Source organism: Nymphaea colorata, chromosome 7, assembly GCF_008831285.2.
Source record: "Nymphaea colorata isolate Beijing-Zhang1983 chromosome 7, ASM883128v2, whole genome shotgun sequence".
In the NCBI taxonomy this organism is placed as follows: domain Eukaryota; kingdom Viridiplantae; phylum Streptophyta; class Magnoliopsida; order Nymphaeales; family Nymphaeaceae; genus Nymphaea; species Nymphaea colorata.
In genome coordinates, this window is record NC_045144.1 from 23,730,470 (window position 1) to 23,754,661 (window position 24,192).

Sequence of the window (24,192 nt, forward strand, 5' to 3'; positions counted from 1 at the left end):
TTCCATTCCTTTTTTTTTTCCTTGAGTCTTATTCTAGGGATTGTGGAATGTAGAGGGTCTGATTCAAGGCACTGTAAGGGGTGGGTTTGATGCTATTGTTCTTCCAAATTCAAATTAGCCCAGTCTCTCAAAATTTTGCTTGTTGTTGAACAAAGAAGAGTTTGAAATTCTGGTTTATATGCAAAAAATGACAAATTTTAGCTGATTTGGAGGGAAGGCTAACTGCTGATCCACTTATCAACTGCATTTGGCTTGACATCTGGCCTCTTGGTTGAGTAAAAGACTCTAAAAATGAACTGCTGCTGCATTTTGGTTTTTTTCTCTAGTTAGGTTCAATTTCAACTTCTGTTATAGTTTGGACGATCCACATGGTTTTCTTCATGTTCTCAGTGTGCCTTTTTTTGTCAATGATTATATTCGTAGATTTTCACTTCAGATAGTTAGATTATATTGATAGGGAACCAAGTGCATCCATTTCTGCAATTTTTATGCCATGATGCCTTGTATATATCCCTTGGGTTAAGTCAATGACAAAAACCAAGATATATGAGCTGTTTGAGCAGATCATATGATTGTTTAGATAGTTAGATTATAATGATAGGGGACCAAGTGCATCCATTTCTGCAATTTTATGACATGATGTCTTGTATATTTTTCTTGCATTCAAGTTGATGACAAAAACCAAGATATATCAACTGTTTGAGTTGATTATATGATCAGGCAAATCTGCTTTTGAAAGATATTTATTATTTGCAACATTCATTTATATGAGATGGTTATCATTGCAGTGGAGAGGGGCTGAACAAGATTTACTAGAGTCGGGTATCTAAGTGATGTAACAGCCTCCCATGCTGATCTCACTGCAATTTTCTTTTACCTAATTCCACTATTATGTTATTAATTAAATAAAAAATTTGATATCTATATGCTGAAAATGGTCAACAAAGTAGAGTGAAGTTTTGTTTTACATAACTCCACTATTTTGGAATTTTCTTTTACCTAATTCTACCATTCTGTTATTAATTAAGTAAAAAATCAGATATATGTTCAAAGTGGTTAACAAGGTAGATGATTTAGGTTCATCCAACCCATGGTGGGCGAGTTCTTTTTTCCTTTGGAGTTTTCTATTTTCAGTTCACTAGGATGTCAATAAGTACGCTCCTTATTTTTATTTGAATAATCACAAATATCTATATTTTGCTTTTTAATTTGAATAATCCCATTCTCTAACAGACCAGCCTAAATAGAGAGCGAAAAGAGAATATTTATTCATATATCAAGGTTCAGATTCTAGAAAACCTTCAAGGAATAATCAGCTCTGCCTCTTGTCATGACAGTAAACTAGTTATATGATGTTTCATCTCCTCTTGTAGTTATTTACTACAATCACTGATAGAACATGAAATAATTTACTATTATGAGGCAGTTTTTTAATTTTCATTTCTTCTTTTATTTTTGCATGTCGGGCCTGTTTTTATCCTTTTCAGCAAATGTAATGGTCTGCTTGTTTTCTTTGCTGCAAACCTAAGTCCAAAAGTATCAAAGTATACTTCATTTAGGATGATTCATTAGTTAACTCTTTCATCTTGTAAATAATCTAGCTTTAGTGAACATTGTCTTTATTACCATTATATGTCTTACATTTGTCACATCAATAGTACAGGTGAAGCACTTGTCTGATACATTCTCCTAAGAGGGGCTAGAGGACTCGAAGTTCCTAATTGAAAGTAACATATGCAGGTAGCTAGGCTGAGCAATTTCCTTTGATGAAAGAGAGAGTCAGACGGTGCTTGCTATCTCAGTATTCATCTTTAATTTTTCTATTAATTTCTTCAGTTAGGTATGTTAGTGTTGGCTAACACGGATCACACACTCTCACTTGAAGCCCAGCTTCTAAAAGAGCAAGTTCATCATCATTTGGCTTTTGATCCCCTATTTGAGTAAGTATATATCATCTATACCAGATGGTCAAGTTTGTTATCAACTAAATAATCCCCACCCGATCCATCAACACAACTGATATTTGGGCAATGCTCAAATAACGCAAATAGACCCAGACTTAAAACAGGGGAATTTAAGAAAACATGACTCAGTTCTGGTCTAGATCTAACAGGGCACTTCTTGATACTTGTTGGTTTCACTTTTGGAAGCCTTTGGTAGATTGGACTGTTAAAGTTACTACACCAACATAGAACTCAACACAGATAGTCAATTGCAACGATGAAAAATGAACAAAAAAAAAAATTCTGGAGTTGATGTGTCTATTTGAAATGGTTTATTGAATTTCATAATTTATTCCTTGTCACTTTCTTCTTTTTTAAAGTAATTTTTCCTGTTTTAGCAATTGAATTTTATTCTTACTTTCTAGTCATCAATGGGGATGTTTCTTCTAATTTGACGGACTGTGTATGCCTTAGTTATGAGTCTTGCATGGGGAAGTTGATTAACAAGAGAAATGGAATTGTAACCAACACTAAATGGTCATACTTCTGGGGCTTTAGTGTAGTAAGAAATCAGACATTTTTTTTATCCTTTCATGTTACATGTTACTTTGAAGTCCAACTTTGACAAATGTCAAACTCAAGGATTTAAATTTTGGATTAATTTTATTAACTTCTGTTTGGTTTTTAAGAATCATTTTATTAGCATATTCCCACGTGTTGATGAAGGTGATAGCATGGAATGTCAAGGGGATAGCTGTTGAGGAGGTCTGCCAAAATGGAGTTGCAATTGCTTCTGAGAGAGTAGAATCCAGGTTGTTTTTTTTTTTTCTAACTCTATGTTGAATTCAAGAGTAAAATTGTGGAAGAGACAAAAGAATAAACATGTGGTGCTAGTAAATTTTGATTTTGCAAGAGTTTTGGTAGTGTAGGATCCATCTAACGTGTGTGAAAAGGAATTGGTTACTATGATCTTCTTGAGGTATTTTCCTTAGATGTGTGGGCAGCATCTAGTTACCCCTAGATTTTTATTCTCGAGATCGGTTGTTGGATGAAGTTCTAATTTCAAGGGTTTGAAGCCTCTTGCATCTTGAGCTCCTAATGTTCAACCTTGTTGCTGTTCTAAAAGGCTGTTAGTGGGCTAGATATTAATGGTGTTAGAAGATCTATGAGAAGATCTAAACGTAAAGGTGTTATAATTTGCTCAATTAAATATTGTAGTTCTGACAATTTGTTTCTACCTACTAATTTACTTCCAAACATTCTTGTTATACTTTTGTAACTTTTTGTTTGATATTGTATGCTTATTTTGGTAGGTTCATGATTGCAAGAGCATCTGAAAGCAAAACGATCACTTTGGGCAGCAACGGGAGGCTCGATTGAGTATGTCTTGTCGACAATTTAGTTTATGAAGTATGGGTTCAATGGTTGGTCCATATATCAATTATACTTTTATTTTTGGGTTTTGTCATTAAAGCACAAACAACCTGATGGTGACTTGTTTTCCTGTAGACAAACGGAGCTTGAGGAGATTGCACTAGCTGAAGTAGAAGTTATGCTTTGTTGCCAGCTAATCAAGGCAAAGCCACCACAGCCAGATATTTTTGTGGTCTCTTCAAAGTTAGCCATGTTCAAGCTCAGCAATCTGGAAATGTGAGTGTGGATCACAATGAGAAAGAAGGTGGCACAGGACAGAATAGTGGAATGGAGCAGAGAACAATAAGGTGAGTTGTATTGTATATTATGCTCATTACAATTACATGAGTTAACTGATATACAGGGGCACTGCGATCAGTTGCATTACAAGTATGAAAGAACATATACAACAACTAGAGAAGTTAATTTGTCATAAGTCATAACAGTAAATGAAATCTATTATAAACTTAATTTACTGTATTATTTCTGCATTAACTCCTTAACAAGCCATAGATTTGGAGGAGAAAACTAAAACAAAGTTTAAAGTTTAAAACTTCATGCGATTGGAAGATGAAGGAAGCACACATGCACATGCACACCTATACATTTGTATGCCATTGTTGTTGGTCAACTTTATTATACTGATTGATGCTTTTATGCTCGTTGCAGAATGAAAGACTGTTTTGGAGTTGTAAGTCTTCTTATTATCCTAGAAAAAGGCCAGATAAAATATATATTGTCAATATTTTCAATGGACTTCATGGATGATATTGTTACCCACCTACATTTTCTCTATTAAATGGCATTATCTGGATCATTCTATAATTTTTTTTTTATTCATTAGGGTCCAAACTCTAGAGTACTAAGAGATTGTTTATATAGGACTTGGAGACAGTACAATTAAGTAAGGTGAGGTCCTGGAAGTAGATGGAGAGAAACATGTTTGTACAGGTCTATTTTGATTTATACGAAGAATACATGTATATTTGCATTTAATACTTATGTGCATGAATGGGAAGAAACATGGATACACAGATTTTTTGCCTTCTATGCTTAAGGAGATTGTAGATGTCTGTATTCCTAATTTTCAATGGGTTTGCATTGGTGAAAAGATGGCTCTTCTAGATGCCATCGTTTTTAATAATATATAGTTTTTATGTTTGTACCAGTCTTTACGCAGTCTTTATGTTTGCCTCTCAAACACTAGTTTTAATTTTTTTTTTAAATACTAAATGGGCTTGTAATCTATATATTACATGGGTAAGCTGCTGCAAGAGAAGCAAATGTATTTATTTAAGTTTTTTATCTGCCTTCTTTTGCAATTTTAGGTTCTCTTAATTCATTTGTCTAAAGATGTTTTATCTTGGTGGTAGTTTATTTTTCTGAGGTTTTTTCATTTTCTATGTCTAATTTATATTAATTTTTAATAGGTGAAATGGTTCACAATTGGAAATGTTCAATGGAAAAAGCTATGAAATATGGCTCATCACTTCGAGTTATGTTTACAGATATTAAATAAACTTAATTAGTTTCATGTCTTTACATTTGTAGGAAGAAAGGGCAAGAGACATTCTTCTCGATGGAGTCTTCTCGAGTTTTCTGGTATGTCCACATTTCATGATGTTATGAGTGCCTTCACCAATAGGATTGAAGCTACGTGGCACGGGTACGTCCATTTGCCCCACGCACCCACTCCAGTACACGGGTATGTGGAAGCAGGTACAACAGAAGCACCGGGTATGGGTTGGATGGGATCTAGGTCAGACCCAATCCAAACCAAAAAAATTTTTTGATTTTATACACAAACTGAAGTCGATCTCTGCAGTAGAGCTTTACCGCAACGATGACTGGCGACGACAACTACATTCGACGACCCACGGCAATGTCCAGTGGCAGCCAAGTAAGTTCTTTTTTTTTTCTTTTTGACATTACAACTTAGGGTTTCATTTTCTTGATTTGGTGTTTTTTTTTATTTGGGGATGTTTTTGTTTCATATTTTGTTCAATACCTGAAAGGATTTTATAGTGAAGTTTGATATGTGTTTACAGAAGCAACTGTCGTAGTACTAGTATTGTCTTCCAGAATTTGTGTGTGAAAAAAACCTTAAAGTATCCTAATATCTGAAGTCAGATATTCTGCTGCTTCTGTTTGGTGTGCACAAAATGCACCACAAGCTTTCCGTGCGGTGAACAGTTATGGGAATTGCAGGGAACGAGTGGTTTCCATTGGAAAAATTAATCCCAAGAATCTAGATTTTGTAAATGAAATTCATCCTCTATTAGGGAAATGTATCTCTGACTTTACTCTTTCAAGATCATGGGTATGCAACGACAAAAGAAATGAGAAAGACTTGTTTAAGACCTCCATAGTTAACAACTTCTATCTGGTTTAAGGCATATTTCACATGAAGAAGCTTGAATGAGAGAGGGCTTCACTGGAGATTGCCCATATATTGAAGTTAAATGCTTCACAGTTTTTGTGTATGTTGAAGTAGAACTGCTAATCATACATCTATTATCTGTTGATTAAAGTTTTGGGCATTTTGCTCTCTCCAGTTGTCATCCATTGGCTGATTTCACATTCTTAACCAATGCTGCTGAGTGTATTAGTTTTTTGTTAACATATTAGCAAGATTCATAGTGATGCATCATGCATCATCTCTTAGCAAGATTTCCTTGATACTTGAAACACACAATTGAAAGCGAACTAGGACAGTGATAGGGCATTATCATTGTAATTTATGATTCTAAAAGCATATCAATTATGAACTACTAGTGCAGCAAAATTTTTTAATTTAAAAATGCAAGTGATATTTGGAGTTCCAATTCCATTTTTGTGCATGTTTGGTAATTTATTGACATATTCTTAGTATTGAACTATTGTGTATTGTTTTATTCCTTCAATTTTCTGTTCAATATATGTTTTTTCATCTTTTTTATTAATTTTAATATAGTATGACAAACAATGGAAAAGGAGTCTCTCAACGTACTACAAGTTCAAGTTGTGGATCTGGATTAGCTACATCTATCACACATGAAGGCCAACCACTATGGTCATACGTAAAAAAACGGGGAAAGGTCCTCGAGGTGGTGGAAATGTTGTTTTTATTTGTTTTTTTTGTGGGAAAGAGTTCAACAGATCATATACAAGAGTGAAAGTGCATCTGTCAAAAATCAAAGCACAATGAATTTAAGTATGTAAAGAAATCACAAATGAGAGTTTGGATCAGTTGAAGAAAGAACAAGAGTTCTTTGAGAAAAATAAAAGCATGGCATCATCTGGTTTTATTGACATGGCTTCAATTTTACATGATGATGTCAAAGATGATCCAAAAAAAAAAGTTGTTGATGCTACTCAGAAATCAATTAAGGAGTCCTTTAGTTTACAAGGACAGCGAGAATTAGATCTAAAAGTGGTGACATTTTTCTATTCTAACTGCATATCATTTAATGTAGCTAGAAGTCCATATTGAAGAGATTTATTACATATATTGCAAATTTTAACTTGCTTGGGTATGTTTTCCCTAGTTCTGAAAGACTTCACACTGCACTACTAGAACAACAAAAGACTCGAGTGAACAAATTGTTATAGTATCAAAAGTTAACTTTGGAGCAACATGGAGTTTCTATTGTTTTTTATGGCTGGACAGATTTGCAAAGGTGCCCTCTTATTAATTTTATTGTAACTTTAGCAAATGGACTAATTTTCTTGAAAGCAATAGATGCATCTGCGAATACAAAAGTGCTAAGTATTTGAAAGGATTGTTCATGGAAATAATTGAAGAAGTGGGAAAAGATAAGGTTGTTCAAATAATTACAGACAATGCACTTATATGCAGAGTAGCTGGTATTGCCATAGAACATGATTGCCCTCATATCTTTTGGACTCCTTGTGCAGTTCATAGTTTAAATTTGGCTCTAAAGACTATATGCAATCCACCAAGTAAAGAGAAAAATCCTCATGCTTATGAATTATGTTCATGGATTGAAGACTTGGAAAAGGATGTGAGAAACATCAGAAATTTCACAGTAAATCATCAACATGCACTTTCCATTTATAACAAGCATTCTAATATAAAATTGTTAACAGTTGTAGAGATACATTTTGCATATTTTAAAAGTGCATTGTTCAGTATGGTGACTGATAATGATTGGAATTTCTATCATGCTGATGATGATGACAAAGCTCAAGCAATAAAAAAACTGATTATTGATGACAAGTGCTGGGATAGAATCTTTTATTCTCTAGCATTCATAGAGCCTATTGGGAGATGTTGAGAGTTCTTGATTTTGATATTTCAGCGTGTATTGTGTTTATGTGATGTGGGACACTATGATTGAAAAAATCCAAGAGGCCATTTTTACGCATGAGAAAAACAATATTGCACTTGAAGAAGATTCAACATTTTTTTGTCATGTGCATAAAATATTGATTGCAAGATGGGATAAAAGTAGCACTCCTCTTCAATGCATGGCTTGCACAAGGTATTGGATGAATCCCATCACATAAGGATCCAGAATTATCAAAAAAAAGATTGGCATGTCATAATAGGATTTTTATTGATCTACATCGAAATTGCCAAGCTCATGATAAGTTTGCAAGGTTTTTTACAAGAATTGGAGAAGATCTATGTGCAACTATTGATAAAGATTATTATCCACCTATATATTGGTGGATTAAACATGGACATGCTTATCATACTCTTCAATACCTTGCTTTCAGATTGCTAGTTCAATCTACTACATCTTCATGTTGTGAGAGAAATTGGAGTACATATTCACAAATCTACGATATAAAACGAAATAATCTCACAAGCAAACCTGTAGAAGATCTGGTTTATGTGCATTCTAACATTCAGCTTCTATCACGAAACAAAAAATGAATATAGGTAAATAACTATATGATTTATTGATTTAGATGTTTCTCTTCTTATTCGATAATATCATAATAATTACAATTTATTTTGTCTTGTAGGAAAGAGAAACTAAATTGGGACGTGAATGTTGAGGACTTTAACTTAAAGAAGACAATGAACTTGAAGTTGTTAATTCAAGATTCGAAGAACCTTCTATTCCATCAACATCTTCTAATGTGGAAGAAGAGGAGAATGAGTTGGACATTGACTAGAATTACGATAATAATAGTGCTCTTGTGATAATCAATGTTTTGTTTGAGACTTTCTTATGAGATTATAAGAGTAAACTACTAATGTTTTATTTTTGTTTTATGATTTTTGATAATATAAAATTTGTTGTACCTACGTACCCACAATTTTCAAAATTGTCGTGTCTAAACCCGTATCGTTGTACCCATACCGTACCTGCATCCATGTGACATAGGATTGAATTAACATTGCTATGCTCTATTTGTAGGTTCACTAGTGGAGTTTTTGCCCAAAGTGCATTATCTTGTTGTAATATTAAGGCATATGATGAATAGAAAGCATACATGCGACTTAGTTCAATGCATTTATATTGCTGACTTGGTTCTTCATATTAACATTGTGACAAAGAACATCAGTTATATATTGTTTTAAGCTGGTAATTCTTTGCATTTTTTATTACTTTTTGAAATTGACTATGAGCAAAGTGGAATTGGTTAGTTACTATATTAATATTTTACAGGCTTTGGAGACATGCCTCTTGGCTTCTGTCACTTTTTTCTCTCTCTTTGTAGATTCAATTCTTCAAGCAAAGTAACCTTTTTTTTTATGGAAGATGGTCAGTGACTCTCCATGCTTCTACCTTTCTCCTTGTCCCCACATTGTTCAAGACGTTGCTTCAGGTAAATCCATTCAAGAAGGTGGAAGAGGTTTGAGCACTTACCCTTATTTTGAGAATTGTGACGTACGTACCTAGAGTTCTCTACAGAGTTTGAGTGTTTCAATATGGTCTTAATATGAATGGCTCTGTTTCTGTTGTAGTGGTGGTCTGTTCTGTTCCAGCAGAAATTTTTCCATTAGTTTTAAAAGAACTATGCTTGATTGTACTTGGAGCTGATGGAAACCGAAGCAACCGTAGGATTGTTGATCAGTGACCTAGATGATCCTCAAAGCATGGAAGAGATAATGAAGGGTGTGCCAGAAGTGCCAAAGCTGGCAAAGGTGCCTGGGTTGATTGCATTTATTTCAATGTGAATGTGAATAATTTGTATAATTTAATTTGATAATAATGAAAAATGAAATTTTGTGTGAATCCGTGGTCTTTCTCTCTCGCTCCCTGTATATATATATATATATACACACACACACACACACATATATATAGCTATATTTGTATATAAAGAATTTATAGTCAAAGCTCTATAATTATATAATTATAAGAAAACCATGCCTCCTTGTTTTTCAGAGTGCTAATAGGCACGGTCTATAACATTTTTAGGTAAGGTATGGAACTGTGCCTAAACAGTTGCAGGCATGGTTTTTATAACTTTTAGCAACAGTTTTTGGCATCAGTAAACACAAATTTTCTTGTTGTGGCAGTGGTATAAGAAGTTTTATAGTGATAGCTTCATGAAAAGAAATGAACTTAAGAGATGTGATATGAATCCCTTTTGTTACTTTAAAAAATTGATAGTTATATTATTTTGCTTTTGTAAAAGCATTTATGTAATTTTGTGTATTGTGGGTCTGCCCTAATGCCCATGTTCATGAAGGGGGTGGTTTTCTTCTGTACTCTTTGATTCTTCTATGGTAGTGAAGAAACTTTTGTGCGGTGGCCATGGACATAGGAGAACTCTATCTCCAAACCACGTAAATTTTTTGTGTCTTCTTCTTCTCTTCATTGGATTTCCCTTCTCTTGCTGTGTTAAAAGAGAATGTAAGAGACCCATGTTCTTAATAACTTCAACTCTAAAAGCGTAAGCTAAAAGGGCTATCATTCTCTTCTAATATCAACTTCTGGTCACGATTCCTAGTTAAGGGTGAACGATATTTTGCCCATCCTTTGTCTCCATCTTTGTGAGAGTTTGACAAGCTTTCTACTCTCCATGTACATTGGCCCCATTTTGTTACTACCATTTTTTCTTTCACAGATGATCATTTTGCCCATCCTTTGTATACAACTTCTATCTCACCCCCTATAGAGACTCTTCCTTGAGAGTGTCCCAGAATTGTTTGTGATGGTTTGCAAAAGTAGTATAGCCCGCTTTTAGGGTCAAATTTCTCAATCCACTCCCTCAAAATGATGTAAAAATTTCATGGACATCACGTAACTAATGGATATTCATTATCCCTACCTGATGGCAAACTAAATTTATCAAACTCTAAGGAGTTGTTTGGCAACAGCCACACACTGTTACCGTTTCATAAATATGCTCCAAACATGCAGTGTTCCATGAATCTGCTCCATTTTTTGAGGTAGATATTTCATAGAGCAATAATGGTGTGCTACTATTGTCAAATGCACCCCAAAGGTTTGCCTAAGGCTAACTTGCTCCGGTTAGGTCTGATACCAGGCTAATCCAATGGCCACATCCCTCGACACGTGCAATATTAATGTTCTTGGTTGAGAAGGCACTTGCATTTTTTGGCAGTCAATTAATACTTACTGAGCAAAGTCAACAATTCATAATGAGTTTTTTAGCAGATTTGCTATCCAAGACAACCCTTCTAGGCCACGATCATGTCAATTAATGATGGCTTGTGATTTTTCACCTGGCAGTCCTACCCCATAGCAACCCCGAATAACTAAGTCCATCGATAAGTTCCTTGAGCATAACTATAGTGCAAAGAGTTCTGGCTGTTAGCTCTCACCAGTGCACCCTACATCATATCATCTCAACTAGGTACACGCGTACACGCACCATACCCTTTGATGATACAATGGCATATAGTAGGCACTTCTAGGCACTCATTTAAACCATGGGCATGGCATGGCTCCTAGTTGAGTGGGGTGTCGCACAATGCAACCTCACCCTATTGCAAACCATAGGGACCTTTTGGTGTCTGCCTCCATTAATGAGGTGACAATTGGCATATGATAACCCCACAGACCAAAGCATGCTAGAATCTAGCATGCTTTGCATGTCGAAGCTAACTTAGGCAGTGCAAACCCAACCAAATAATTGAGCTCAAAATCTTAACCAATTAAAGCATTGTAATTAATGAAATCCTTTGTGGCAATATCATTTTATTCTATAGAATATTAGCTCAACCCAACTTATTCAGATTGCAAGAAAGTCGGTCTAATCTATTCAAGTGGGGCGAAAGCTAACCCTCATGATGCAAATGGGACATAAGTACTTTACCCTAGAATCTCAAACTCAAACCCTTCTTCAGTGGTAATTGAATAAGAAAATATGGAAGCTAGTCATAGTCTCCACTGGACAACCAAATTGCAAAGGCAACAAAGAGAACGTGGCAACCCTTGATGTGTTAAAGAAGTCATCCAATTTCTGCTAGAATTGCAGTTTGGAGTCATGGATAGATTAACCAAGGCCGGGTCTTAGTTGAATTACAGATAGTACTTGTCATGCACCCTTTTGCAGTTTATGTTCCCATTACTCTTTAGAATGACTCTAATTTGAAGGGCACAGGGTTTAGCTAGTACATGCCCTCTTTGCTGTCATGGAGAGGAAGATGTGGTACATCTTTTATGGAAATGCATGGTTATGTTATGTCGACAACTCTGGTTTTGCTGGCAATTTAAAACCTACTGAATCGTTTGGCTTGTCTCTAATGATATTGCCTTTCAAGAGGTGTGCCTACTAGACACGAAAACTAGAGCTTGACGTCTTGTTCAAGTGTTGTTTCGCGGGCTTTCATCGAAAGAAAATGTGGTTTCGTGGGAAGCCACTTTGACTCACTAGAATGGTGTTTCTACATAATTTCAATTTCATGTTTTTTCACTTCCAGATAATTTTGTGCCCCTGTGACACTGTAGCCTCCGAACACCCCATTGGAGTCTTATTTACAGTAATGTTGCATCATAGTTTCTCTCAGTCTTTCTCTCTCTCTGTCATGAAAGGTTGTGAAGAAGAGGATGCTTTACTAATATGCTTCGTCATTACTAATATGCTTCGTCATTTAGTGTGTTAGGACAGGTCTCATATGCCACTGTCAGGTCCAATCTGAATTCTACACTAAGACCAAAGAGATGATCGTTTATATGTCAACAATTGTTAATTAGGCATATAAGCATTCTTCTGCGAGCATGCCCAACCCAAGCTACAACATTTGCTCAGTCTTATTTTCATGTCACACTTTCACAACCTCCTAACTCCTCTTATCGACGCAACCAACTTGTTTAAATTATAAAACTATTAATAAGAAAGTGGTTCTTATCCATGATAAGGCCCATTCCAAGACCATAAGAACAGCCTGTCAGATAGTCGAAAAGAACTTTATGGATGTGACATATGTAGCCTTTTTATTAAGAACAAATGGAGGAGAACGAATTGTAGATCAATGTCCTGAAAGGAAACCAAGTGCATTGTAAAGAAAAACTCCCATTACAACAAACATGATAATTTCGAAAACCATAGATTTATTTCCAAAAAGCACATGTTTCAAGAAATAACCAGCAAAAAAAGGTGTCAAGTTTCACGTGTATCGTCAGAGTGCTGTTTTTATCCTTAGAGAACATGGGGGACATGAACTGCATCACTTTGGGCACACCATAGAGGTTCTCTGAGCCACTGGCGTATTCTCGAAGCAATTGTTAGTTTCTCAGTTCCAATTAACATTTTACTTTTATATCTCACAAAATATTTCCTTTTACTCCTTGCTCTTAGTTTAAAAAACTAGGAATTTACGGAAGAATTAGTAGCACAATAGTAGATGAAAGAAAGTAGATGGCATTTTCTCAGTTGGGACGCTCATTCGTACTCTCACCACGTTGCTACAGAGTATCCCCCTCAAAAAACAAAGCCGTAGGTTGGTTGATGAGCATGGAAACGATCCATACACAAGAAAACCTCGAGTTTGAGGGCATCAATTTAGTTCGATACACAAGGAAACCTCAAGCTGAGGGCATCAATTTGGCTAACGTTTAAGGTGTATTTGATAACCTTAGATTTGAGATGAAGCTGGTATGAAATTCCTTTTATGTGGAACCCATGGAATAAACAAACACCAGACTTCACCACCATGTGAAAAAAAAAAAAAAAAAAAAGATTTGGGATCCTCAATATATCGCCAAAACCTCAGACTTGAGATTAAGCAGAAGGGGGGTCTGACCTCCAATCTTCAAAGCTGAGATCCCCAGTGATACAAATTACCTTGGATCTCAGATCCAAGGTAAACAAACGCCCCTACAAATTCAAGAGTGATTCTCACTTGAATTCAAGCGGACATGAAGTGTGGCACGAATTAGAACCCAACATTAGGGGGTGTTTGGCAGCAGGGATACTCTGTAATTGTCTAATGAGTATACCTCAAAGATTGAGGCAAGTTCATCAAACACTTGTTCTAGTGTACCATGAATCTGCTCTAATTTTTGGAGCAGATTTATGGGACATTAGAAGTCTCTTTGCTGCCAAAGGACCCTTAAAAGAACAAAGTGTAGCACATTAATCATCAAACATATGACATAGCTAATCCTAACATGGTTTCAACCTAGATAGTCCTATCAGGAAATATACCTGAGACCACAAACAAAACCCAAACAACGTAACAAGAAACAACCAATGCTGACCAACTGCCCTCAACTTCTGGCATTAAAAACTACAGATATCGTTTGAAGGTCTGATCAAGGTAAATCACTACAATAGACTCAGATAACAAGATGAAAGGATGAAATGAACAATTCCATCTATTGTAAAGGAGCTGCTGTTCTGGCAGTTTCAAGGTTCAGCACATGATGACAGCATACCATGAAAAACACAAACCATACTGCGAAACAACCATGACAGGTGAGTTCAATTGATTTATGCTGGTTTCTTCACAACAAGGACAGGGCAGTTTGCATGATGCACACAGTAATTGCTGACACTTCCCAGGAAAGTCCTGTTCCAATGAGAAATATCATACTCGTGTAAAACGGAAATATGAAAGAAGGATCATGCAAAATTTGCAAGACAAAGATGTAGGCAATCTAGTTTCATGGGGAGCAAACCAAGTTATGGATCACTAGGTTTCTAATTTAGCTCAGTGAATGAACTTTGATAACTGGGAATAATGACATTCCAACATAAAAATGCATCATTTTCATCATCCAAGACTCCAACTTAAAGTTCACAACAGTGAACAGCTTCCAAACATATAATGCATGATCATTATTGTCTAATTAAAAGACCACTGTGAAAAATAAAGTTGGTTACTGTCAAGTTTCAACATTTTTGTGCATCTTAATTGAATGTAGTTTGTCACCATCTCAGAACAAATTTCAACCCGTATAGTTTGGTTATGGACCATAGATCTGGAAACAAGGCTAGCTAGTTGATTGTCAACAAAATATACAGAAGTCGGCACCAAAATTTATGAATACTTCATACCTGCGAACTGGACAAGTAACAGGATATGGTGGAACTTAGACATAATTTTCCTCATTCCTATATCATGTGCTCGGCTAAATAATATTAGGACAAGGCAACTTATTATCAGCCATCAAAAATTTTTTAGTTAAAGAATATTATGCATTTTATACATTTACAGTTTGAACTTCGGGTATAACGTAAAATAAGAGTATGAATTCTGTCTACTAGCATTTAGTCTGTTTAAAACTCCGATAATATGAACTTGAATGCTCATCAACATTTCTATATTCCAATTTTCAGTTTAGAAGTATCCATAGCTCAAGACTACCCAAGGGCTCTAATATTATCATGCATATTTGCACATTTATTTTCCTTTTTCTTCACAAAATCATTTGATTTATACTTAAATATTGTTAAGCTCGTTTAGATCTACAGCACTTCAGTGATCAAGTATGCAACTCATACCTTCAATTATTCTACATCAACTCCAAAATGAAATTTCCCTATAGTTATACTATCACTTTAATGAATGTTAGCCTCTCCTACAGTTTGATAGTTCAATATGAACATATATCTTCATGTTTTCACAAGAAGAATCAAATAAAGAGCATATAGACAAACATACATACTCATACACACACATTGCAACTTTTAGACTCTCTGAAGTTATTTGAATAGTATGAATTAAGCATAGAAATATGACAACATACCAACACAGTAATCTGCCTGCGTGCATGGTGTAATTTTATCACAAAAGATAGCTCTAAACAGTAATGATGAGATACAAAGTTACAAACACTGCTAGAAAACATGATCATGTTGCAAGTTATTTTTTCTTTAAAACCAAACCAATGTTATGTACACTTAAGTGCATGATTCCATTTTTTGTTGTCTTTAATATTTATATATGAATATTTGTAAAAAAAAAATCATAAAATAATAAATATCATAATTTCTTACCTTTGCTTTTATTTCATATATTTTTATTTTTTGAATTGTTAACTGTATTTCATCTATATTCCATTGTTCACACATGTATGTGTCATAGTCACTGCTACTGGTTCAATACCTCCGTGAGGTAGTTCCTTAGTTACTGAAACATTTTCCAGAAAATATAGGGAAACATATCAAGGATTTTGAGGAAAATAACACAATACAGAAGGAAGAAATATTATGCTACCATATCGTTTTAAGGAAAAGCACAAGAAATCTTGAAAAGCAGTACTAAAAGGGAAATATTTTAAGTTGTCTGACACATGATGATCACAAACTTTTACTTGGATGTCAGTTGCACGATTTCTAAGTATTTATTTTACTATGCAAATATCAGCAACATATGTAAGCCACAACAAAAGACAGAAGGAGGACCAGCTTTAGTCAGGTGGCATTTAGATGCCTAACTTATTACAACAAATTGAAGCAAGAATTTCTGATTGTTAATTGAGTTTCTGGATCATACTTGGCCAGGCAAAAAAGTTAGTAATCTGGTTTGGTCTGAATCTCGCATCAAAGCTATGTTTCCAATATGCTAAAGCCACAAGGTTTCAGCTACATTTATGTAACATGTAAGTTATATAGGTTCCTGTTCTTGGAAAAATAACTTTGCAGCAGTCCAAGAAAGTCAACCATTATAGAACAGATTTCCTTTTCCTTCTATGAGTTCCTAGTACTTCCATGAGGGAAATATTCTTACACGTTAAACAAAACACAGATCCAGGGGACATTTAATAGGTTGGAAAGAAATTAGGAATAACATTTTACCATGCATGGCAGGTGAAAAATTCCAGGAGAAAAAGTCTGAGCTTCCAGCTCCGACTAGTTCTTCCTGAAAAACTGATTATTATAAGCCTGAATGGGGAGATATTCCACAAAATATTTTATCGCATTTGCTCTAAGGGTGGATGGCTGGTGAACCTTTTTTCATTCAGTAGACTTTGAAATATATTTCAGGCATACCCAACACCTAAAAAGATAAAACACTGTGAACTCAAATTGTCAAAAGATTGCCAAAGGGCAATCAACCAAGTGCAGGCACAAGTACCACATCCAGGATATGGACCATATCATGTATGCTCAATCAGATTGTCTGAATTTAGCTGCTTGACAACGTAATCTTGGTTCCAGTAAGCACGGAAAAATAGAGATGGGACCATGTGGCTATCAGATCAAAGGGAAGAATATATCACATATGCTCAAATAACCCACATATATAGATAAAAATCTAAGGATGTAAAAAGTGGTATTATAGAGTTAGTTTCTTGTCCTGCCTTCCCAATTTGACATGAGCATGGTTACTGACTTTAGTATACATGGCTTAACCAAATACCACAATTACATATTTTGCCTTCAATTGGCTACAACGACATCATTTATATGTAAGCAAATAGGAAACAGATCTTAGTTTATTTTCTTTGTTGTGAAGGACAAGTGGCCAACTATCATCTTAAAAAAACAAATTCATTAGATGATTACACACTAGAGCAATAGCACCATAAATCAGCCATTGAAGAAACATAAATCCAGGAGAAACAAAATAAAGTCAGAACATTGTCTGGAGCTGCCTAAGAACATCTGGTGAATTTCAAAGTATGCAAAGGAATGAGCAGCTAACCTTTGTAAAGTGCTAAGGCCACGACTACCCAAAACAAGAAGGTCAACACCGAATTTCTCAGCAGCTGCACATATGACATCCTTAGGATCTCCTAATTCTGTCAATGTCTCAGCAACAACCTGCAAATGTAGTTAAATGATTTAATATAAATATTGCACATCAAGCTTTCAGTAAAAAATTAAGGCATGTATTGTATATGCTTCTGCAGGAGACTAGATTGAATGTCAAGAATTTTACAGGAATAGCCTCATTTTTACATGTAAAACCAAGTGAGATACTATGTTATTAACAGAGAAGAAGAGATAATTTTATTAGTAATAAGATGAGCGTACAATAAGTGCCATAACTGTTGAAGATATGCGATCTTCCACTCGAAACCTCATGAGATGAATTTATACATGTCAGAACTATAAAGAACATAGATATGCTTTGCTGAGATGGATCTCAAAAGAACAATAAAGAATATGCAAACTGCTAACAGGCATGTGTGTGTGCATGATATATTTGTCTACTGAATTGTGCATTACTTCCAGGCACTTTGCTAATCTCAAACATCCTATTGAGCTAGTTGAGTAGAATGAACCACCCTTCTATTTCACAACCAATGGACGTGTACATTGCTGACATGGCTCTTTCCCAATAACAGTAACTACGGTGTTCTTTTTGGCATTGCTGTTAATGGAAGTAGGCAGATGTACAAAAGAGATTAGGATTTACACAAGATAATTCTCTCCATTAACATTGGTTGGTACCTTCAATTGATAGAAAAGTCATACATGAAGACTTAAAAGACCAACACTGCCAGCTGATGCTAATGCCTATTGAGAGGTACACATTAGAATGTGCCCGTCTAACAAAAGCACCCTTGCCATTTTATATATAAAGCAAAATTGCCCTCTTTAAGATTTCCAACAAAAGGCTATACATAAAATGTAGAAACAGGACGATTATTTAAAAACAAGCTCACCATGCCCAACATATATGCAAAATCAGCCATTAATACAAGCATCAATTAGAGATTCCTACATAATCCTTAAATCTGCTGCTTTTCTTTCAGGTAAAGTGTAGTCAGACAGGAAGAGAAAATCTGGTCGGACCACAAGCAATAGTGTATCTTTACATGCAAACAAATAAACTACATCCATTTATACTAAGCGAAGAAAGAGGACAGAGTAAATATACCCCCTCCCTTGCACATATCTCTTTTGCTCGTTCCAGGAGGGCTTCTGTAATCTTCGTTTGATGTTCTTGGACGGATTGAATCAATTCAGTTGCTGCATATATGCAAGTATTGGTTAGAAACATCAAAAGACCACAAAGACCAAAATTCATATGTCAGCAGTCATTCATTGGTGCACATCTCACTGAAAAGTTTTGTTCAACATGTATGGATGCCTATAATATGCTTCCTTTAACATGTTAACAGTTTCATCCTTCAACGCAATCAAAAAATTCAAGCTTGATGTCGTGTTTCATGAAAAATGGGCTGCTCAAATCCAAGAATATAAGAGTCCAAAGTGACCACAAAATGGTGATAAACCTAACACGGTTTAAAATTTAACTAGTAAATAAATCATATTAAGCACGCCAAAATCTTTCTTTTTGATAGTTAGATTACTGAAATCAAGGGAATGCCACCATTTAGCATTCCACAACATCAAGCCTTTACTGTTAAAGGCTTTCCCGTTCAAAAAAATTCCCTTGTCTACAGAATGCAGGAAAAATTTGGTGCCCATGATCAGAGTAAAAGCTTTACAGCTTCTAAAATTCTTTTCCTGAAATCAAAAGATCCTTAAAACTGTAATATACTTTAGGAATATGATAAATGGCACAAGATATTACAATGCCAAGATAGACTAACTTGGACGCCATAGAAGATCATATTGGCACCCAGAACATTATATTTTACAGCCACAGGTTAATTAAACTAACTCGTTTGCTGAATTTATGAATATTGTGTTTATAAATGAGTTTTGATGAGATTTGGTGCGTGTGCGCGAGGGTGCCTCTGTGTGTGCCGCATGTGTGTAGTAGGTATGTATATGTATTTGTGCGGTTGATACGCATGTGCTAAGAATTAAAATATTCATATCGTAACTAGTGAACAACATAAGTGACTTCTAAACGATTGATAATTCATTGTTCAACTTCAGGAAATAATTAACTTAGTTAACTTAAATCACATAAGAATTGAAAATGACCAGTGAAACAAACACCTGTCAAGAAGACAAGGATTTCCAGATCCCTCAACCTAACATGCTAGAAAACAACGAAGATTTTGGTCGAACATGATCAAACATTTCGCATCCAAAAATCAAGCCAACCGTCAAAAACCAGACGGACACAACATACCAGTTCCTCTTCTGAACCAAATACAAATGAGAAGGTGGGTAGCTGTGAAAAGGAAAGTGAAAGCAAAAGCATGGGAAAAGTGGAATCAGGTGACGTACGTGCCGCTCCATAACCAGCATAAACGTAGCTGAAACTGGGGAGAGGCTGAGCGTGGAAAAGGAGGAGAGGAGAGGAGATGGTAGGCTTTAGAAAGCTGAGAGCCCATTCAAGAGCGTAGTGGCTGACATCGCTCTCGTCGATTGCCAGCATGATCTTCTTCTTTTCACCCATTTCTCCTTACTTTGCTTCTTCTTCGCGAGAAACAGAGAGGGAGAGAGGATCATTGAGCCCTGACGCTTGCGTAAAATATTTAAAGACATTGACAGGGCAGGTCAGGATCCTTGGGCCTGACTGCTCTAACTTTGCGTCTTCATTCCACCATCTCATTGCGTGGGAGAGCGTGCCACTTGGTTCGTTTGAACGGCCGCTGGCATCTGTTGGTCAAAGACTTGAAGCACGCTTCAACGCCTGGCTTTACACCCAAGCCTTTCGAACGGGTAGAGTTTGGAAGGACAAACCTCTTTAGGACCATCAAATATAACCCATTAATTATCATTTGCTTTGGCAGGTTCCTTGTTCCCGAGCCGCAGTTGATCATAAAAGGAAAAGAGGAAATCAACATCTCATTTTTTTTACTTTACAAGTTTATTCTTAGCTACCTTTTATTTGGAATGGACAAAGTGCTCACATACTTCCGAAATCCAACTTAAAAGTTGTCTTCACGTGAGCTAGTGAAGGTTCTCCATGCAATTAGCATGAAAACGGGATTCTGAATGAGATGCAGAGAAACTCATTAGAGGGAGACTCTTAACAGTGGGAGTGGTTGACTAATAGATCCGATTTGGGTACATGTCGTTGAGAAAGTTATCGGTGCTTCCAGCTCTTTGTAGTTTCACCAAACTGTTAGATCTGTGTTTTTTTTCTCTTCCCAAGCATGTGCTTTTGACAAGTAGGCCCGGTTGTGCTTGTTTCTCAAAGCATGGAGTTTCACACGGCTGTAACCTTCCTCAATAGGAATGTTTACTTAGGCCTCTTGCGTAATGACGATTTTATCACACAACAAAAAATTTTGAAAGCTTTTATGTGCATTTGTCAATGTTAAAGCACTTTCTCACCACTTGGGAAAACTTGACGAGGTTGCACTTCATATCCTCATATCTTAAATCTAATGCTGCATTAGAAGGTGTACTTTTGAAGATTCTCAGTTTAAATGAATGGAGGATCTCAATAAAGTGGACCTTAAATTTACATTACATGTGAAAACCAAGGATTTAAGATCTGATTTTTTTTTGGGCCGGGGGGTGGGGGGTGTTTTTGACCTTAAATCCGTGGATTTGATATCTTAGATCACCATCATCTCAGATCTGCAGTGAAACAAACATACCCTTGGAGGAATATTGTAAAAATTTGAAGCATTTGTCAATGACAGCGAAGACATAACAACATATTTCGTAACCATTGCATGTATGTTGACAATTAGGGATTAGAACTGCAATGTTCTTCTATCTGCTCAAAATAATTAACAAAAACAAAAGCAACTATTGGGAGGGATTTGTTGAGAGTTCAAAAGATTATACACTAAGGTTTGGAAAAGTAATTTTAAGTTACCAATTAAATATGTTAAACATATTTTAATGGACTAGAAAATTGACATCTTTTCATAGTTCTCTATTATTACAATAAAATTCACATGTGCATTTTTTGGATGCAAATGCTCCTTATAAGTAGAATCAATACTAGAATTAACCACAAATTTATATTTTATGATTGAAGGTTATATATGTCTGTTTAGTGTCAATTGTCAAGTACTCTTCAATATTGTTCTGAATAAACAAATTGCTGTGGAACTCATTATTGAGCATAGACTCTTTGTAAACAAAGTTCTGTGGAACTCACTATTGGTATAGGCTCTTAAGCAAAATTAAAACCAATTTATTCACTTGTAACAAACACTTCATTTTAGCGCCCAAAATGGTAACTTGCTTTTGCACAAACATAGAATGCATTTGTTAATTTATGCTAAGTAAATCTACAAAAGCAAACCTAGTACCTAGAACATTAAATTTTCCAAAAAATAATATCAAGTACAACATAGATTTAATTGAAAAGAAAATAAAAAAGCATCTTAGTCCAAGTTCCAATATTCATCGACACTACACTTGTTCAATCCAAGCCCGGATAGCAAAAAGCTAAAATCATCAATAAATAATCTTAAAGGAAATGAGAAAACAATTTTATTTGATCGGGGCACTTAAGCACACAACACAATTGAATTTGTTATTTTACATGTTAGAATAATAGAATAAACTTACAAACAACCTTGCACACTGCATATCCACGTCTACAGCAAAGATGCATCCTCTGGATGTGGGTGCCATTTTTGACATGTATCACAACAAATCCAATGATCAAAATTTGCGTCAAAAACTAAACTATTTGCTGCAGTAGAAGGAGCATCAGCTTCACCACTCTAGATGGGTATCTTTGTTCACCACTCTAGATGCAGGTCTAGAACCCTGGGTTACTTTATGTGACTCAAAATCAGTGTATCCCTAATGTCTAGACTTTGTTGTCAGTATTACAAAAAAGCTAAAAATAATGAAACTGCAAATATGATAGTTTATGTCATGCCAACACGAGAAACACATGCTAGTTGTCCACATGATAAAGTAAAACTATTACATCTAAAGTGAGGAGAGCAATACACATCACATTACCTTAGAATTCTAACCGAAGCATCTTATCATAGCTCTGAACTCTCTCAACTCCCCAGCTTCTGTTGAAGTGCCATGTGCATTTATATAGTTCAGTATGTTCCTTCTTTGCACCGGTCACAGCTAAGGCTTTCTCCATGCAAAGAATAATGCATGTCAAGATGGGAGAGCCGTCAGATGTAGGTCAGTTGGTTCCAGGTTGAGAGAACAATCTGGCAGTCATTAGGACATTTTTTTATCTTAATGATTAAATCCAATAGCTGATCAAATCCTTGTCGAGCTCATGTAGGTTGGGATCTGAACTTGAACCAGTGTCAGAGTGGCTGGGTCTTGACAAGAAGTGTTTTAAATGTTCCTTTTTTGCTTTAATTGTTCCTTGTTTTGCCAATTTTCATTTAGAAGTTGACGGGGTTTACTTTTGTGTGTTCTGTTGTTTTCTTCATTTTCTAATAGTTTGAAATGTTGTCCCCTTGTTTGAGTCTTTATTTTGTGCGTAGAATTGCATTTTATGTTTAGTTCGTACCTTGTTTCCAATAGTTAGGAGTTTGTCCTCGTGTTTGAGTCTTCATTTTGGGTGGGAAATCACGTTTTATGTCTAGTTCGTATCTTGTTTTCTTGTTGAAAGCTAGTACACCTTTACCGGTTTCTCTCTATAAACCAGAAAACGTTTCCAGTTTCGAGCCATATTTGAGAGTTCCGGCCAAAATCTTGATCGATTTTGAATTCCATTGCAATTCTTGCACAGATTTACACGCTAAATGCTGGTATGGAGTGCAACACACATCGGGAAAGTGTCACCGGTGTCTTTCTAGAAACCTACGAGTGATAGTGAGCTGTCCAATTATTGATCAGATGACTTGGCATGTTATGACACTAGAAGCATCTTTTCAAAAAGTGTGTTGGCTAGAATTTGACCTTGCAACAATCTTTTTGCAGTTGCAGTACATGTCATATGGTCTATGTCATGGGATAGCCCTTGAGTTTACATATCTGATGGTCATTGTCCAGTAACCTATCAGCTGCAAAAACAAACCCCTCACATTACAAATGCCATGCCGCCTATGATCATTTAGCAGCCCAGGATTAGTGAGATGACAAAGAAGCAAGAATGTTTCATAGTCAAATTGTAACCTTGTTGCATTCTCAAGAGCACTATTCTCATATGCCTTATTCGAAGGCATTGAAGATACACTGACCTATTCGAAGGCGTTGAAGATACACTGACTCTATTAGGCACCGATGCAGCCCAACACCCAAGAGGCATGGGGAATGGGATGTGCCTTTTTTTTTAAGAAGGGGAAAGATGGGGGTATGTGTATGTGAAGGAAGGGGCTTCGACCTTCTAAAAGAAAAGAAAAAAAAAAAGACGAAGAAGCAAAACAAATGTAGAATAATATAGCAACCATAGCAAATTTCATAGAAGTACAGCACAAATGGGAACAACAAAAAATACAACAAACCCCTTGAACATTTCCAACAAGCTTACGCAAAATTTGAATGCTTACATTTGTGACCCTATATAAATGCAGTGACGAGGAAAAGTGCGGAGCTTTTCACACATGGACACAACCATAGAAGCATCATGTTTACCGTGACATGACAAAGCCGAAGTATCAATCACCTGACTACCAGAACAGTTTCTTTGTTTCGTGTTATAGCAAAACGATAAACACCCTTGAGATCAAAACGACGTTGTCCATTTTTG

At 35.7% G+C, this 24,192-nt stretch overlaps 1 protein-coding gene across 1 annotated transcript; it reads right to left on the reverse strand.

Moving 5' to 3' along the window:
* Positions 1-13,983: 13,983 nt before the first annotated feature.
* LOC116258107 (universal stress protein A-like protein) lies at positions 13,984-20,074 on the reverse strand. Its single transcript, XM_031635231.2, has 4 exons — positions 19,833-20,074; positions 18,565-18,656; positions 17,383-17,501; positions 13,984-14,301 (listed from the first exon to the last, which is right to left on the reverse strand). The coding sequence occupies exons 1-4, from the start codon at positions 20,002-20,004 to the stop codon at positions 14,223-14,225; spliced, it is 462 nt and encodes a 153-aa protein (XP_031491091.1). The 5' UTR covers positions 20,005-20,074; the 3' UTR covers positions 13,984-14,222.
* Between the last annotated feature and the right edge of the window lie 4,118 nt (positions 20,075-24,192).